The sequence below is a fragment of the Ovis aries genome, chromosome 15, assembly GCF_016772045.2.
Source record: "Ovis aries strain OAR_USU_Benz2616 breed Rambouillet chromosome 15, ARS-UI_Ramb_v3.0, whole genome shotgun sequence".
Taxonomy (NCBI): Eukaryota; Metazoa; Chordata; class Mammalia; order Artiodactyla; family Bovidae; genus Ovis; species Ovis aries.
Window position 1 is genome coordinate 62,361,706 of NC_056068.1, and position 18,124 is coordinate 62,379,829.

The 18,124-nt window shown below is 43.5% G+C and overlaps 2 protein-coding genes across 8 annotated transcripts in view; one reads left to right on the forward strand and one right to left on the reverse strand.

Moving 5' to 3' along the window:
- Positions 1–1,370: 1,370 nt before the first annotated feature.
- Positions 1,371–1,820, reverse strand: LOC105610665 (copper transport protein ATOX1). The gene has a single exon (XM_027979889.2). The coding sequence runs from the start codon at positions 1,818–1,820 to the stop codon at positions 1,569–1,571; it is 252 nt and encodes an 83-aa protein (XP_027835690.1). The 3' UTR covers positions 1,371–1,568.
- A 4,748-nt stretch (positions 1,821–6,568) lies between these two features.
- Positions 6,569–18,124, forward strand: part of QSER1 (glutamine and serine rich 1) — a 78,155-nt gene continuing 66,599 nt past the window's right edge. For 3 of the 7 annotated variants that reach the window (XM_060400042.1, XM_042233321.2, XM_042233325.2), the window contains exons 1-2: positions 6,569–6,785; positions 8,526–8,627. The gene's annotated coding sequence lies outside the window, so the exon portion shown is untranslated. The remainder of the gene's footprint in view (positions 6,786–8,525; positions 8,628–18,124) is intronic. The other 4 variants (XM_060400043.1, XM_027979603.3, XM_060400044.1 and 1 more) reach the window with 2 other exon arrangements.

Below are 18,124 nucleotides of genomic sequence, written 5' to 3' on the forward strand. Positions count from 1 at the left end.
TTACTCCAGGTGTTTCTTGACTTCCTACTTTTGCATTCCAGTCCCCTATAATGAAAAGGATATTTTTTGGGGGTGTGAGTTCTAAAAGGTCTTGTAGGTCTTCATAGAACCGTTCAACTTCAGTTTCTTCAGTGTTACTGGTTGGGGCATAGACTTGGATTACTGTGATATTGAATGGTTTGCCTTGGAAACAAACAGAGATCATTCTGTCGTTTTTGAGATTGCATCCAAGTACTGCATTTCGGACTCTTGTTGACCATGATGGCTACTCCACTTCTTCTAAGGGATTCTTGCCCACAGTAGTAGATCTAATGGTCATCTGAGTTTTATTTACCCATTCCAGTCTATCCATTTTAGTTCGCTGATTCCTAGAATGTCAGTGTTCACTCTTGCCATCCCCTTTTGACCACTTCCAATTTGCCTTGATTCACGGACCTGACATTCCAGGTTCCTTTGCAATATTGCTCTTTACAGCATCGGACCTTGCAGATTAACCAGGTGGGCCCTAAATCCAAAAACAAGCGTTCTTATAAAGGATGGAGGAGCAGACAGATATACAGAATGTGAAGACAGAGGCAGAAATTAGAATGAGGGAGCCAACTTAAGGAATGCCCTAGGAGCTGAAAGAGGCAAGGAAGAATCCTCTCCAAGAGCCTCCAGGGGAAGCACACAGCCCTGTAGACAGCATGATTTTGGGCTTCTGTCCTCCAGAATTGTGACACATAAATTTCTATGGCTTTAAGCCACCCAGCTTGTGATAATATATTGCAGGTCTCATAGGAGACCAATAGAGATACTAAAACCAGCGGTGAAGGAATGATGCTTTGAGAGTTTACAGTCTTAAAGTACCAACAAAATATTACTATAAAAGAAAATATAGCCACTCTTTGGTGGAGATAGGAGCCCCTTGTGGCTCAGACAGTAAAGAGTCTGCCTGCAGTGTGGGAGACCTGGGTTCGATCCTTGTGTTGGGAAGATACCTTGGAGAAGGAAATGGCAACCCACTCCAGTATTCTTGCCTGGAGAATCCCATGGACGGAGGAGCCTAGCAGGCTACAGTCCATGAGGTCGCAAAGAGCGACTTCACTTTCCCTTCACTTTCACTTTAGTGGAGATACCTGGCAATAGCACTTTAACCAAGCTTATTGGGTTCAGAAGTCAAATATAGCTGGTTTGAAGCTCCACTTGTATTAGCATCAATTTATATTAGTTTACATGATTTGGGCAGTTAACTTCATTAAGCCTCAATTTCCTGTAAAATGGAAATAATAATAACCAATATCCACAGTGTAAGAATATTTTGAGGATTAAATATAGTTATAGATACACTATAGTTTATAGATAAACTATAAAAAGCCCATAGCACAGGACCCAGCACATTCATATTCAATACATATTGGCTACACTTTTTTTTCTTCCCCAGCAAAAGCAGCTGGACTTTATTGCAGAGGAGCATGGTAAGTGAGGGTCTCTGCAGAACTCCATTGTCTGAGCAGGACTGACAGGTCTTAGATCTGTCTGGAAGACGGGAGAGGATCTATTCTGCAGGTTGGACACCCAGGCCCTCTCTACTTGGGGCCAAGGTAGGAAACAGCCTTTCCTGTTTTCCCCAGGGTCTCCAGCAGAGTGTCCACACCATGCTCAGAGGTGATGCAAACCTTCTTGTTGGGCAGGTCAATGTCAAACTGAACTCCTCCTAGCTTGTTGAGGATATGAGTGACAGTATTAGCGCAGGCTTCACAGGTCATGTCCACGGAGAACTCATGCTTTGTTGGAACTGAAGAGGTGGCGGCAGTGGCATTGGCTTTCTGGCTCTCCATATTGGTTATTCTGATGAAAGTAAAAGTGCAAGTGTTAGTTTCTAAGTCTTGTCTGATTCTTTGAGACCCCATGGGCTGTAGCCTGCCAGGCTCCTCTGTCCATGGAATTCTCCAGGCAAGGATACTGGAGTAGGTTGCCATTCTCTTCTCCAGGAGATCTTCTGCTATGATTTACAGAATGAGGTTTAAATTTCCTGTAACCTACTCAGGGAGATAAAAGATGTCATTCAATGATCGACTTGATCATACCACACCCCTATCTTTCCAGCCCTTACTTAAAGTGGGCTCTAACCCCCTAACCTCTTGGTCTCCAATTATTCAACCTGGCTTCTTCCAGACCCCTATCAGCTAAACTATAGTGACAGAGCTCAAGAGATCATTTAATTCATAGTTCAGACCACTTCCTCTACCTGTAAAACTGATGATCAACTAGGCTTTCTGAAACTCTACTCACTGGAAGGAATGTGAGTCATCACTGTCTTTGAATGACACCTGTGGCTTCCAAAGAAGCAGGTATAAATGCAGCTTTTCTGATCTCATTGCGGTTTCCCTGGAGGGTAAGACAAGCAACAGAGATAGCAGCCAAAGACGGTTGATAGGATCTAAGCCTCAGAGAAAATGATAGTGGGGCTTACTTCATTTCTGATTGTTGTTTTTCCTTTTTTTTCTGCGGGATCTTAGTTCCTTGACTGGGGCTGTGGTCATGAAAGTACCAAGTCCAAACCACTGGACTATCAGGGAACTCCCTCATTTCTGATGTTGTGATTTAATGTCTGATGTTGACCTAAGAGACTGAAATCAGTTCTCCCCCAGTAAAAACAGGATTATATGCCAGAAGAGAAAGGAAAAATGGAAGATTAAGACCCCTCCCCTAATCAACCCAATTGCCACAAAACTTGACCTCCTTTCTAAATAACGGTTAGCCTTTTCGTAACATTAGAATATATGGAGTTACTGACTACATTTCAAATCTGTCAACCCCCAACACTGCATTTCCCCACAAGCTAAAAAAACAAGGCTGCCTCAGTGGAGATACAGTTTCATTACTTCCTCCCTCAACTGAATGCCTCTATTAACCTAAAACAATCTGAACCCTGGGCTTCAGTTTCCTCAGTAGTAGAATGAAAGTGATGAACTACGCTAAGCTTCCTACCAGTTTAAATATATGGTGATTTTCTAATGGGATGGGAAGAAGGTGGGAAATGTGAGGAGAGTGTCCATGGACACTCTTTTCTTTGGTCATGCCTTGTAGCATGTGGGATCTTAGTTCCCCGACCAGGGATTGAACCCTCGTGCCCTGCATTGGGAGCACAAAGTCTTAACCACTGGACCACCAGTAAGTCCATCATGGACAGTTTCGGAGACATCACTAACTTATAGACAATAAAACTCAGAAGGAATTGAAGACATGGGTGGGAGAGGAGGAAAGACTTTTAAGTGTAGGATCTTAATTCATCTTGCAACCAAGTTGCCTTTGTTTCCAGAAGAGTATGTAAATGATTAAATGGAATTTCTGAATGGGTACTTAAAAAATTGTATTTGGATTTATTCATTCAATAAATATGTATTTAGAGCCTAATGTCAGGTGTAGCACTAAGTACTGAGAATAGAAGGATGAATTAAACCCAACTCCTTCCTTTAAGGAACTCATGATCTGTGAGAGAAAGGGGCAGATATACAACTAATCATAATGCAACAAGATAGTGTTAAATACAATAGATGCAACAGGCACCATAGAGCAACTGAAAAGGAAGCAATTGGTTTTGCCTTGGAATGATGAGGAAATGTCATGAAAGACACAACAGTTGATCTGGATCTTAAATTCCACAGGCAAAAAAATGGAATGAATATTTTTATTTAAAACAAGAACAACAAGGCTCATTGGTGACTTTTGGTGCTGTTTGAATCAGACTTAAAGGGCTTCCCCGCTGGCTCAGTGGTAAAGCATCTGCCTTCAATGCAAGAGACACAGGTTTGATCTCTGGATCAAGAAAATCCCGTGCAGAAGGAAATGGCTACCCACTCCAGTATTCTTGCTTGGGAAATCCCATGGACTGAAGAGCCTAGTGAGCTCTTGGGGGTGCAGAAGAGTTGGACAAGAGTTACAGACTAAACAATAAGAACAACAGATCAGATTCAAACAGCTGGGTTGGGAATTATCTGAAAGATAACATGAAAAGTTTGCAGTGTTGGGAGTATGTCGTAGGGAAGATGACATTCTTCAGGTAACATCATTCAGTTCAGTTCAGTCGCTCAGTCATGTCCGACTCTTTGCGACCCCGTGAATTGCAGCACGCCAAGACTCCCTGTCCATCACCAAATCCTGGAGCTTACCCAAACCCATGTCCATCGCGTTGGTGATGCCATCCAGCTATCTCATCCTCTGTCATCCCTTTCTCCTCCTGCCCCCAATCCCTCCCACCATCAGGGTCTTTTCCAATGAGTCAACTGTTCGCATGAGGTGGCCAAAGTATCACCAATTTTACCAAAAAGACTGTGATGTTTTATGATGTTATTTGTAGACATTTTGTAACATCGGAAATATACTTGCATTGACGTAAGGTAAACTAAATTTCACTTAATGGGCAAAGGAACATCACATATGGTGACAGACTAATATTATTTTTAAAACACTAAAATTTTCCTATAATATTTTTTCTCTGATTTATGTGACATAAACAAACTACATAATGGTGTGAGGGACTATAAAGGTTTTATTGCCACTTGTTTGGTATTGCCTGCATAAGTTCTGAGTACCAGTCGTGAGTATCAAACTGCCATAAAACATTTGTAACATGCCACTCCACTTTTCATACAGGCAAAACTTTAGTGCTCACAAAAATACTCATAACTTTGCTTTATTTATATAGATTACAGATCTCCAGTCAGAAGTAAGAAAAATAAATGTTGTATGGAATATTTGTTACTTCTCTGCAGGGTCTTAGATTATCTGGCAAATTCCTTCTCCAAAGAATACCACTTTTCAAAGATGTCCTCAGAAAATGCATACTGGGATTAACATAAAATCGGCAAAGTCACTTGTGTCCACACATTTGAATTCATTTGTAAATAACCACTACTCACTTCCTTGCTTCCCCACCCCGGGACAGGACTCCAAGCAGCACAGGTGACGAAAGACTTACAAAAAAAGGAATGAATAGGAACAAAAGGATGTAGGCGCCAGGAGGAAAACAGAATCTTCCAGGACAAAATTAATCTCAGAAGGAACAGCAGGTCCAAAACCAGGGATTAGTGAAGTTTAAGTTGCTTTTTGCATGGTGATCAGAGTTAATGTATTAGATTTATTGTCTTCTACGATGCCTGTCTGATTTGTTTAACCTTCATGTTAAGCTTATCTTGAGGGATAGATTTCTGTACTAAGCACATAAATAGGTGTTAAACCTGTATTGATTTTTAAAAAGGGTGATGGTCAATCAACTTCACCGTTATTAACTTTTATTTTATGCCTTAAGGACCAAACAGTAGTTTCTATGATTCTTGTTTCACTACTTATACGTTACTAGAAGAAACAACAACTCTCATATACAATAGGGAACCGCAAATAATCTTTAATTCCCCTCCTCCCCCAAACAACCTGGACGCCGGACAGGAAACGTTTGGATAGAGTCCTGCTGAAGTTCCAAGCCTCAAACAAAAAACTCCAACACAGTGTGTGCACAGTGAGTTTAAATTTATGGTAATTAAAGTCATCCAGATGGTGGCTGTATTAATCAATGAAGAGGCAGTATTCATCCTGGGACAGAAGATTCGGAAAACCAGAATGAGAAAAATCCCTAAGGTGGGGGTGGGGACAGTTAATAAGAGCCCTCCAGGGAAAGGTCCTTTCAACGAGGGTTGGAAAAGAATACGTTTGAATTTGAATCTCTTTGAATATAAATCTCCCCTAACAGCAGGAAAAGGGTCCTCTAGCCCAGCAAGCTTTGGGCAGGAAGGGAGTAAACGGAACTGTAAAACAGTCTGCTCAGCTGTTTCTGGTTTGGGACGAGGCGCGGAGAAAGGAGTCGCGATGTGGGAACTGAGTATTTGAGTCACTCAAAATAACTCGAAGGGTCAAATAACGAACTCCAGGCAAAGCGCTGACAAGCCTCCCCCGCCGCAGCACCCCGCGCCGGGTTTCCGCTCAGTTTCCCCCTCCCTCGCGGAGGAGCCCGGCAGGCGCGGCCCCTTCCCACGCGGGGCGCGGCGAGCGCCGACGGCTTTCCCTGGAGCAGCCGAGGGCGGGAAGTCCGCGGCTCGCGGGCTAGGGCTGGCGGCCGCCCCTACGATTCCCGGAGCTGGCCTGGGCCGGGCAGGCCTCAAGCCTTCTCCGCCCGGGCTGGCCTTTCAGAGGCGGCGGCGGCGGCAGCAGCGGAGGAGGAGGCCGTCTCTACCCGCGAGCCGCGAGCGCGGGGCGCCGAGGGGAGGCGGGGCGAGGCCGCGGGGCGGAGGGGGGGGCGGGAGGTGCATCCTGGGAAATCCACCAACATGGGGCGCAGCCACCGCCGCCGCCGCCGCCGCGAGTCCCGGCCACGGATGCCGCCGCTCCCCTGACGCCCAGCTGGGGCCTCGCGGCGCACCGCGGCCCGGCTCCCCCCGGCACAGACCGGCCAGCGTGCCCTCCGCCCGCTCGCCCGCGGCCATGTGAGGGGGCAGCTCCCTCCGCCGCCGCCGCCTCCTCTTCCTCCCCCTGCCCCCTCCCTCCCCTCCCGCCCCCCTCTCACTGGGCCCTAGAGGAGCCCCCACCGCAGCCCGCCCGCCCTCCGCCGCCCCCACGATGGACAGGAACTACGCGACCTCCGGCTTCGCCGACCCGCCGCCGCCGCCGCCGCCGGCGCCCCCCGCCGCCCCCTCCAGCGCCGCCGCCGCACCACCCCCCGCCCCCGCCTGGGCCTACGAACCCCGAGCCGCGGCCGCCGCCTCCAGCAGCAGCGGCAGCGGCGGTAGCAGCCCTAGCCTCAAGGCCAGGTAGGGAGAGTGGGCGGCGGGGGGTCCTGGCGGGCCGGGAAAGGCCGGGGATGCGTTTGGGGCCTTCGCCCCCGTGCAGCCCCGCCCGAGGGTTCGGGTCGGCGGGGAGCACCCCCTGCTCGTCTCCTCGCCCTCACCCTGCCGGTAGAGGCTGCTGGTAACTCCTGTGGGGAGGTTTCAGGGTGGGTGGGGGCGCCCGATGCGGGATTCGCAGCTGGGGAGCGTGGGTAAAAGGGAGGCTTGGGCGGGAGTCGTGGGTCCCCGTCACCTCCGCGTCCTGGGCTTCCACATGGTGAAGTTTGGGTTCCTGGCTGAACTCGGCGATCAGGGGAACTCGGGACTCGTGCCGGGGGGCCAAGCGGGGCACCGAGGAGTTCGGGGCAGTGACATTCCATTGTATTGTGACGGACAATGTGGTCTGGGGGGCCCCGGCGGTGAGCGTGAGGGTGAGGGAGGCGAGAGCGCAAGAGGCGCGGAGCCAAGTCTCTGACATTGGGGGACCTGGGGCGAGGGGGTGGTCTGTGCTGCGGGAGAATCCCGGGGACGTGGGTGCCTGGGAGGGGGCCCCGGGGATGCGAACGCTGCGCCTGGGCTGGGTGACATATGTTCGCAGTGGTGGCCAAGATGAAGCTGTTTCTCTTCCATGCGTTCAAACTTACTCTTGGGTGTCCTCCTCTTAACAACAGCAGGAAGTAAGGACTCTCTCTTTGCCTTCTGTGTTTTGGGGTGACTAAGAGTTGGGAAGAAACCGGAGGAGGGGGGCGGTCAGTGAAGGCCGTAAAGGTTGAAGAACCGAAGCATGCTTCTCCATCTCGTTTCTGAAGCCCCGGCTCATTATGTAGCGTGGGGTTCAAGAGTTCATCTTTGCTCCAGCATGACCGAGGGAATCTAAAATGTTGACTCTTACTAGACGTTTAAGCTCGCGGGAAATGTGTAGTAGTGCTACACTGTGAAACGGTCCATTTGAATGATAACTGGAAGGCGTGGTTTGGTTTGGACGATTTGGGAGCGGGGTGTTTTAAAGCCACCTCCGCCGAACAATGCAGAAATCTGGTAGGTGCAGCTTCTGATTACAAGGACCAGGGAATCCTGGGTTGCTAATGACTTCATCCTCAGCTACCAACAGGAAGCTTCGTGGCTTTATGATCTCATCAGATTTTTTTTATTATTGTCACAACAGAAGTGAACTTTTTTTTTTAACTTTATGTATATTACAGTATTCTAGGTTTTCTTCTTTGTAGAAGTTGCACTTTCATGATTTGGAAAGTATGTGCGAAGAGTAACTGGTCTTTGTCTTAGATAGTACCTTGGGATGATTGTTGAGAGAATGAGAAAAAATTCGTTCAAGAAAAGGAAAATATGCTTTCATAGAAAATTTAAGGTCCTTTGTTTAAAAGATATGGGGTTAAGAAAATAATAATGTGATGTGCCGATGTGGAGGTAAATAATTAAATGCTGAGACCTCTCAGAAATAGTCATAACTTTGGATTATATACAGTTTAAGGAGTTCATGAAAAATGTTTGGCACTTTTCCCTTTTATTTTTTTTTTTTTGGTGGTAATTTGACTATCATTTTACAAGTAGCTTTTGCATATATACCGTAATTTACAAATTAAAGTTACTTTCTCTTCAGTGAACAATGATAGGTGTTTATGCACCATAGTTTATGTTTTAAATGACAAATGTTTTATTAGGTACATGAAACAAATGCTATCTAGTTATTTCTGTTGTTTCTTTTAGCAGAATACTTCTGAGGCAAGAAACTAAAATCTACTTGTCATATTTTCCAAATGTTATTTATCAAAGTAACAAAGAATGACTTCCCAAACACATTTGAAAACAGTAAGTAGATTTATTTGGAACACATAATCTAAAAGGGATTTATTTTGTTTATTGAAAACCATTGATTCTTAAATGCTCAGCCCCTCCCCTCTTAAAATATATTTTGGGGGTGGAGTTAGCTAAATTATAGCATAGAAAATGCAGGCTTTCCCCCTCCCCCATGAACTTGCTTTGTTAACATCTTGTGTTAGGATCAGGCCATCTGTACAGGGCTACACACACTTCTTAATTGTACCTCATTTTATTCTGTGTGAGTGCTCTCTTCAGTTATATAAAAAATACTGAATCTGAAATATGCCCTGTAAGTCTCTGAGTATTGTGTGTTTTCAGAAGACTTCATATTTTTCTATAACATTTTGAAAAGCTGTTTCATAATTCATGTATCAGTTGAATGTTTTTGTTCCCTCTTGTGGCAGTTTTTCTTGAAGGTGCAAATGAATACTGGTTGTGATGATGTGATGTGGATACTTATCCACAAGGAGTTAGCCTGTCTGTCACCTTGTTTCCAATAACCTATTCAGAAGCTAACAGATGGTAGTGATGTTCAGTTGTTACTGATATGAGATCTAACATTCTACTTTATGTCTTTACTTGGTCCTAAAATGAAACATTTTCATCAGTTCATAGGAAATAGCATGGTAAACATTTTTTCATGAGTTCTGATATAATACTTTCTTGATGTAATGGCTCCACAAGATACTAGATATTTCCGTTGGTTTAACAATTGAAAAATAAAGAGCGAATGAGAAAACTCTAGCATTTCACTTTAAATAGAGTGTATAGAGATTTCTGAATGTTTCTAAAATATTTCTTGCTGTGTACATGGAAATTTCAGGGATAAGACCTGATTGTATATACATTTCCATTTATTTGTCCTCTTAGTTTTAGGGAGCAAATGAGCATATATCTTTATCTGTCACCATGCAGTTAGAAATATTCTTTGTGGGGCTATTTTAGGTATTCTAAATACCTTTGCATGTTTTTGGATATAAGATGATCATCAGGAAGCTACAGACCTGCACCTTTTCTCTCCCTGACATTTGTGTCTTTGAACAGAATAGGAAGAGACAGGCTATTTCATCATAGTTATGATAGATGTTGTGTTGGTATTTGAGTATACACCAGAAGATGACTAAACGGAAATAATTTTGTTTTACAATAAAATTGTATTTGTTTTGCCTTTTTGACTCGAAACAGTCTTTTTTGCCACCAGTTGTTAGAATTTCCTAAATAAATTATAAATTCATCCTGATTTTAGTATGAATGTAATGAGTGTGATAGGTCATCCTTCCAAAAAACAAAACAATGGTTAGCTTCTCCAGAAGTGGTCAGCTACTATACTAAGGACATTTTGTGTGCATGCTCACTTGCTTCAATCCTGTCCGACTCTTTGCCACCCTATGGATGATAGCCTGCCAGACTCCTCTGTCCATGGGATTCTCCAGGCAAGAGTACTGGAGTGGGTTGCCATGCGCTCCTCCAGGGGATCTTCCGGACCCAGGGATAGAACCCAGGTTCTCCCTGCATTGCAGGCAGATTCTTTGCCACTGAGCCACAGGGGTAAGCCCAAGGACATTTTGAGTAAGTTTTAAATCTAGCATTTTCCTTAAGGCTTTTGGGATAAGACCTGAAAGATCACAATTTTGTTGGTAATGTCCCATAGAAACAATGTTGTAAGTAATTTGTACTGTTGTAAGTAATGTCAGTTACTGACAACTTATTTGTGCTAGCTGCTGTTTTAAGTGATAAATGCAAACACTATTTAATCCTCAAAGTAATCTTTTGAGGTAGGTATTGTTTATACCTTCTTTTTTAAGAACTGGAAACTGAGACATAGTGACATTAATAAACTTAAAGCCACATAGCAAGTAAGTAGTGGAGCAGGGATTTAAACCTGGGCATGTTTCATTACTGAACTGGACTACTTAGATAGTCTGATACTGTAATCTGCCTGTGTAATGGGTTAATGATCATTTATGACTGGCCTGGAATCCTGACCATCATTAATATCGTTATTTCAGTGTTCTTTATCATTGTTGTCCATCTTTTTTCCTAATTGAAACATACTTCCTTTCATTTCCATAGCACTGTGCTTTCTGACTTTCCTCTTTCCTCTCTGGGCTGCTGCTTTTTCCTGTTCTTCACTAGTTCTTAACTCTTCTAATCTCCACATATTGTTTCCTTAGGGTTTGGGGTTGATAGGATTTCTTGTCCATTCTGTGCTTTGTCCTAGGATATCACATCCATGCCCATGACTTAAAATACCATCTCTAGAGATGCCCATATATACATCTAAAGCCCAAACCTCTTCTGAGCACCTGGTTGCGTATCCATCTACCTCTTCGAGCTTTTATTGGCTACGTAGCAGGAATCATTAGTGATGAGCTCATACTTTCCCCATCCACCCCACCTCTGCTTCTCAAGTGAAGCTTTTCTCAGTCACGCCTCTGTCCATCTAGTTGCTCAGGCCAGAACCCGGGAGTTGTGTGTGCTCTGTCACCAAACCTTGCTGACTTTTATTTCATCTCTTAAATAATGTCTTGAAATTGTCTACTTTGTGTTTCTGCTGCTCCAGCCTGATCCAAGCCACCATTATTTTTCTCTTGGATAACTAAATAATCTTAAATCTTTCCTTTCCTTCCTTCAGTTCATTCCTTTATTTTTTTTAAACAGAAGTATAGTTGATTTGGGGTTCCCTGGTGGCTCAGATGGTAGAGAATCCGCCTGCAATGTGGAAGACCTGGGTTTGATCCCTGGGTTGGGAAGATCCCCTGGAGAAAGGCATGGCAACCCACTCCAGTACTCTTGCCTGGAGAATCCCCATGGCCAGAGGAGCCTGGCTGGCTCCATGAGGTTGAAAAAAGTCAGATGCAACTGAGCAACTAAGCACAAGGACATGGTTGATTTACAATGTTGTGCCAATTTCTGCTGAACAGCAAAGTGACTCAGTTTTACACATATATATGTTCCATTCTTTTTAAAATATTCTTTTCCATTATGGTGTATCCCAGGAGATTGGATATAGTTCCCTGTGCTATACAGTAGGACCTTGTTATTTATCCATTCTAAATGTAATTGTTTGCATCTACCAACCCCAAATTCCCAGTCCATTCCTCTGCCTCTCTCACTTCAGTTTGTTCTGTTCATAGAATTCAGAGTGATTTTAATTTGATTTAATTTTTGGCTATGCCGGGTCTTAGTTGTGGCACTTGGGATCTTTCTTGCAGTATTCGGGATCAGTTCCCTCACCAGGTGTCAAACCTGACCCCTTGCATTGTGAGCGTGGAGTCTTAACCACTGGACCACCAGGGAAGTCCCAGAGTGGTTTTTAAAAACACAAATCTACCAGTTTGATCATGTTGTTCCTTTGCTTAGTACCTTTCCATTGCGACTCCTACACCTTAAGGTCAAGGTTTTAAAAATCTGAAATGTGTTGAATATAGTCCTGCATTTATTGGTCCATTTAAAATTCCTTGGGTCATCCTAAATTGCTTTCTACCTTAAAGCTCTCCTACACCCTGTCCCTTCCACCTATCTCTCACCCTTTCTCTATCTCCCAACCTGACTTCTTAAGGTATTTCATGTTAGAAACCTGCTGCCTTTCAACCTCTGCTTCCTGTTGTTCTGTGCAATGGTATATACATACTGTGTTTCAACAAAATTCTTAGAAATGTAATCACATACCTATATGCTGTTTAGGTGGGGCTTCCCAGGTGGCTCAGTGCTAAAGAATCCACCTGCAATGCAGGAGACAGAAAGGACGCTAGTTTGATCCCTGGGTTGGGAAGATCCCCTGGAGGAGGAAATGGCAACCCACTCCAGTATTCTTGCCTGGAGAATCCCATGGACAGAGGAGCCTGTTGGGCTGCAGTTCATAGGGTCAAAGAGTTGGACACAGCGGAAGCCACTGAGCACGCATGTATACTGTTTATGTAATAGGTGCCTTCCTCTTTAGAATGGAAGTTCTTTGAGGAACACTGTGTTTTGCCTACTGCTCTATACCTGGTACTTACTTTTTTGTTGCTTAGTCACAAAGTCAGTCTGACTCTTCGTGACCCCATGGGCTGTAGCCCATCAGGGATTTCTGTCCATGGGATTTCCCAGGCAGAAATACTGGAGTGGGTTGCCTTTTCCTTCTCCAGAGGATCTTTCCAACCTAGGGAACCTGTGTATCCTGCCTCTCCTGCACTGCAGATGGATTCTTTACCACTGAGCCGCCAGGGAAGATGGTACTCTAGTGCCTGGCATAAGAAAGTTAAAGTGGAATCGCTCAGTTGTGTCTGACTCTGTGACCCCATGGGCTGTAGCCCACCAGGCTCCTCCGTCCATGGGATTTTCCAGGCAAGAGTACTGGAGTGGGCTGCCATTTCCTTCTCCAGGGGATCTTCCCAACCCAGAGATCGAACCCAGGTCTCCTGCATTGCAGACAGGTGCTTTACCATCTGAGCTTGGTATATAATTGTTGTTTAATATTAATAGTTACTTATGGCATGAAAACCAGAACTCTGTTTTAGCATGGGAATTGGAAGCCCTTTGTTCTTTGCTGCCGTCTCTAGTGCCATTCCCCACCTTCCCTGTCTACTCTGTAGTCGGGACCAGAATGAAGGGTTTAGGGCATTTGTGATTGTCATTGGTAGGAAGCGTGGAGGTGTAAGCCACTGCTTGCTTTCCTCCTTTCCTTGTTATACTCTCTGGAACAGTGTGAGCACTAAAACACAGGATTTTTCTTTCTTTCATTGAACAAATATTTGCATGCCCACTATATGCAAGGCACTGTTGCCTTTATCAAGTATATTTCTGCAGTGAAAGCTTGAGAAGTCCAATGTCAAATTCATTCAGTCATTAAAATGTACTGAGCATCTCTGAGTTTCTGTTACTAAGCTAAGTTCTACAGGGTACTGCAAAAATGAAGGAGACACTGTCCTGCCTCTCAAAGAACTTGCGATCCAGTAAATGGAGTGTAACCTTTAAAAACTGAATCACTGTATTACGATCCAATAAATGCAGTGTTACCTTTAAAAACTGTGAATCAGTGTATTGTGCACCTGTAACTTACATTATACATCAACTATACTTCATTTAAAAAAAACCACAAACTTGTATTTGAGAAAGGTTACAGGATCATATACTTGGTGCCTCTCCTACTTGGCTTTGAATTGCTGAAGTACCTAAGAAGCTTGGCGTTCCAGCCTTCTCTTTCTACTCACCCTTGGTGGAGTTGCCATATATATCAAATTATTTTCAAATCTCTATGTCTAGATTCATATCTAGCTATCTCCCTGTCATCTCCATTTGGGTATTGAATAACTATTTCAAACATAGTATATCTAAAACATGATTATTGCCCTAACCCCGCAACCGCATTCTCCTTTAATCTTCCCCACCTCTGTAAATAATGCTGCCATTTACTTTGTAGCTCATGCCTAAGAGTTTGGAGCCATCTATGATTCATTTCTTTCATATCCACTCCCTCAGTAAATCCTGCTCATTTGATCTCCATATGTATGTGTTCCCACATGGACAGTGAGCTGCCTCCTTGTTTCCACTTTAGCCTTTCTATAATAGAGTTTATTAACAGGCAGAGTTAACATTTCAACATATAAATCAGGTAATGTCATTACCCTGCTTACAACCTCCTCGTGTTACTCAGGAAAATACAGAGTCCTTATCGTGGTCTCTGAGGTTGTAAGGGATCTGAGCCTTGGCTCATTCTCCAACCTAATCATTCCACTCCATCCACCATCCTTCAGCCACATGGGCCTTATTTTTGTTCCTGAAACATGCTAAGATTATCTGTGTCTTTGGAATTCTGCACTGGTGGTTCTTTTTATCTGGAGTTTCTTTACAGGTCTTTGCTGCTACTTCTGGACATGTAGGTCTTCACCCAGATGTTACCACCTCAGATCTTCTCTCACGGCCCTATGTAGAGTAACTTCTCATCACTGTATTATATCACAGAGTTTTATTTTCTTCATTGTATTATCACTCTGTGAAGTAATTTTGTAGATTTATATGTATCACTTGGCTTCCCTGGTAGCACAGCTGGTAAAGAATCTGCCTGCAATGCAGGAGACCCTGGTTTGATTCTTGGATTGGGAAGATCCCCTGGAGGAGGGCATGGCAGCCCGCTCTAGTATTCTTGCCTGGAAAATCCCCGTGTACAGAGGAGCCTGGTGGGCTACAGTCCATGTGGTCACAAAGAGTCGGACACGACTGATCAACTAAGCACATACGTATCACTTACTACTGCCCTTCCCCATACTGCTAACCACCACTAGTAGAATGCATGTTCCATGAGAGCAGGGAGCTATCTTGTTCACATCTGTTGAAGGCAGTTTAGAGAAATGGTTGATAGGATAAGCTCTGGGGCAGGGGGTTGTATTTTGAAGCCACTACTTGCAGTATGATCTTAAAGAAGTCTCTTAATTGTTCTGTTCCTGAAGTTCCTTGTGTGAAAACAGGAAGTTTTTTGAAGATTGAATGAGAACACAGAAAAGTATTTAGAATGGTGTCTGACATATAGAATAGTGTATAGCATCTGAGCATTATTGTCAGCACTTAGAACAATATCTGGCACATTGTCAGTGCACATAAAACATTCAGTGTTTGAAAGAAATGACTATAGTCCTGAGCAGAATGCTTGTTTTTTTTTTTTTTTTTTTTGAAGAGGTATAAAAATGTTTGGGGGACTTTGAGGGAAAAGTTATATTGAGCTCAAGAGGATTAAGGAAGCATTTTTCAGGTGTATTGCATACAGACTGGTCTGAATTTTTGTTAACCTTGATTAAATGACATAAAGTATTAGCAGAAAGAAGGCACTTCCGAGGGCAAGTGTTCCAAAGTGGGAGGGAGTGGGATCTGCTGGATTAGTTAAGGGGAGGTCCTTGAACTGGCACAGCATCACTTCTGCCGCAGGTTACTGGTCAGAGCAGTCCTGGGCCCAGTACAGAGAAGACCTCATTGGAGAGGTCACCAGAGTAACACTCTTCCACAGTGTATTAGTACTAGATTTTCGAGGGCCTTTGATGACAGACAGTGGAGTTTAGTCTACGGCACAGTAGGGAGCTTTGAAATTCGAATTTTTAACAGGCATGATGATGATATCAGCCCCAGAAAAGAGTTTTAGTAAGATTAATTTGACAGTCAAGTTCAGAATGCTTGAAGAAGTATCATTTCACTAAGATGTGAGGAAAGAGCACATGTAAATGTCCTAAGGCCAAAACAATTCTGGTAATTCCCTTTTCTGAGTCAGTCTAACCCTAGATCAGTGGTTGTCAAATTTAAGAGTTCTTCAGAATCACCCAGAGGGCTTGAAATACAAGTTGCTGGATCTAACCCCAGAGTTTTTGAATCAAGAAATCTGAGGTGGAGCCTAACAATTTGCATTTCTAACTAGTTCTTAGGTGATGCTAGTGATGTTTATCACCTTATCACCCTCTCCTTGCTATTCTTATCTCTGCTTAAAAATCTTCTCTTCATGAAGGTGTTCCCACCAAATCTCAGTGGCCCCATCCAGTTTGTCTTTTCGTACTGTTCATGGGATTCTCAAGGCACGAATGCTGAAGTGAGTTGCCATTCCCTTGTCCAGTGGACCACATTTTCTATGAACTCTCCACCATGATCCGTCCATCTTGGGTGGCCCTACACAGCATGGCTCATAGTTTCATTGAGTTAGACAAGGCTGGGATTCATGTGATCAGTTTGGTTAGTTTTCTGTGATTGTGTTTAGTTTGGACATGTAACAACAGACTGTTTCAAAATTGGGAAAGGAGTACATCAGGGCTGTATATTGTCACCCTGCTTATTTAACTTATATGCACAGTATATCATGAGAAATGCTCTACTGGATGAAGCATTGCTGGGAGAAATTGGAATCAAGATTGCTGGGAGAAATATCTATAACTTCAGATATGCAGATGACATCACCCTTATGGCAGAAAGCGAAGAAGAACTAAAGAGCCTCTTGAGGAAAGTGAAAGAGGAAAGTGAAAAAGTTGGCTTAAAATTCAACATTCAGAAAACTAAGATCATGACATCTGGTCCTATCACTTCATGGCAAATAGATGGGGAAACAATGGAAACAGTGAGAGACTTTATTTTGGGGGGCTCCAAAATCACTGCAGATGGTCACTGCAGCCATGAAATTAAAAGACACTTGCTCCTTGGAAGAAAAGCTATGACCAACCTAGACAGCCTATTAAAAAGCAGAGACATTACTTTGCTGACAAAGGTCTGTCTAGTCAAAGCTATGGTTTTTCCAGTAGTCATGTATGGATGTGAGAGTTGGACTATAAAGAAAGCTGAGCGCCAAAGGATGGATGCTTTTGAACTGTGGTGTTAGAGAAGACTCTTGTGAGTCCTTTGGACCTCAAGGAGATCAAACCAGTCAATCCTAAAGGAAATCAGTCCTGAATATTCATTGGAAGGACTGATGCTGAAGCTGAAACTCCAGTATTTTGGCCACCCGATGGGAAGAACTGACTCATTGGAAAAGACTCTGATGCTGGGAAAAATTGAAGGCAGGAGGAGAAGGGGATGACAGAGGATGAGATGGTTGGATGGCATCACCAACTCGATGGACATGACTTTGAGCAAGCTCCCGCAGTTGGTGATGGACAGGGAAGCCTGATGTGCTGCAGTCTGTGGGGTTGCAGAGTCGGACACGACTGAGCAACTAAATTGAACTGAACTGAACATAAGATGGGAATTTTAGAGATGTTTACTGAGTGCCTGTCATGGCTTTTGAAGCTTGGAATATATTAGTGAACAAAACCTAGATCCCTGCTCTGATGACTTTTAAACTGGGTATGTGGAGTGAGACAGATGGTAAATAATAAACATAACTTTGTAAATTTTCTGGTATTTTGGTTAAGTGATAGGAGAAAACACAGGGTTATGAAGAATGGAAGGTGAATGAGGAAGGCAATGTAGATTTAAATCGCAGTCTAATTGAAATAGTGATATTTGGTAGTCTTTTCAAAAGTATTTTACACTGAGAAACAGTACTTCAATAAGAGAAACAGTACTTCAATAAGAGGTCCCCCCCAACCCCCAGTGATGCAATTGAGACTACAAGCTTTGTTTAAAAACATATTGCCTACTCTTCTGCTAAACTTACCTACAAAATGTCTTCCTTCTTTGTGAAATGTTTATGCTTTGTTGCTGCTGCTGCTGTTCTAAATTTTAGGAACATACTAGATGACTTATTACCAGGATGTTACACAGTTTCTGAATTTCCCTTGGGCCAGTCTAGCTAGGCTTTTTCCCTCCTAGGCCTTTCTGCAATTAGGTTTTTTTTTTTTTTCTTTTTGTTCAGTAGTAAGCATGTGTTCAAAAATGTATAGAGGTACTATATAACCTGAAGAGGTAAATGGGAGAGTGTGGACCTAGTTTTAGCATATCCATTCATTTTTCTTTCATATTTTTCTCTAGAATCATGACCACAGATTTTCTCTTGACCTCTGTCTCTTTTATCTCTGAAAAAAGCACACCATTTT

Bases quoted from the DNA above. Each gene is read 5' to 3' on its own strand.
- LOC105610665 (XM_027979889.2), bottom strand. From the start codon at position 1,820: ATGGAGAGCCAGAAAGCCAATGCCACTGCCGCCACCTCTTCAGTTCCA.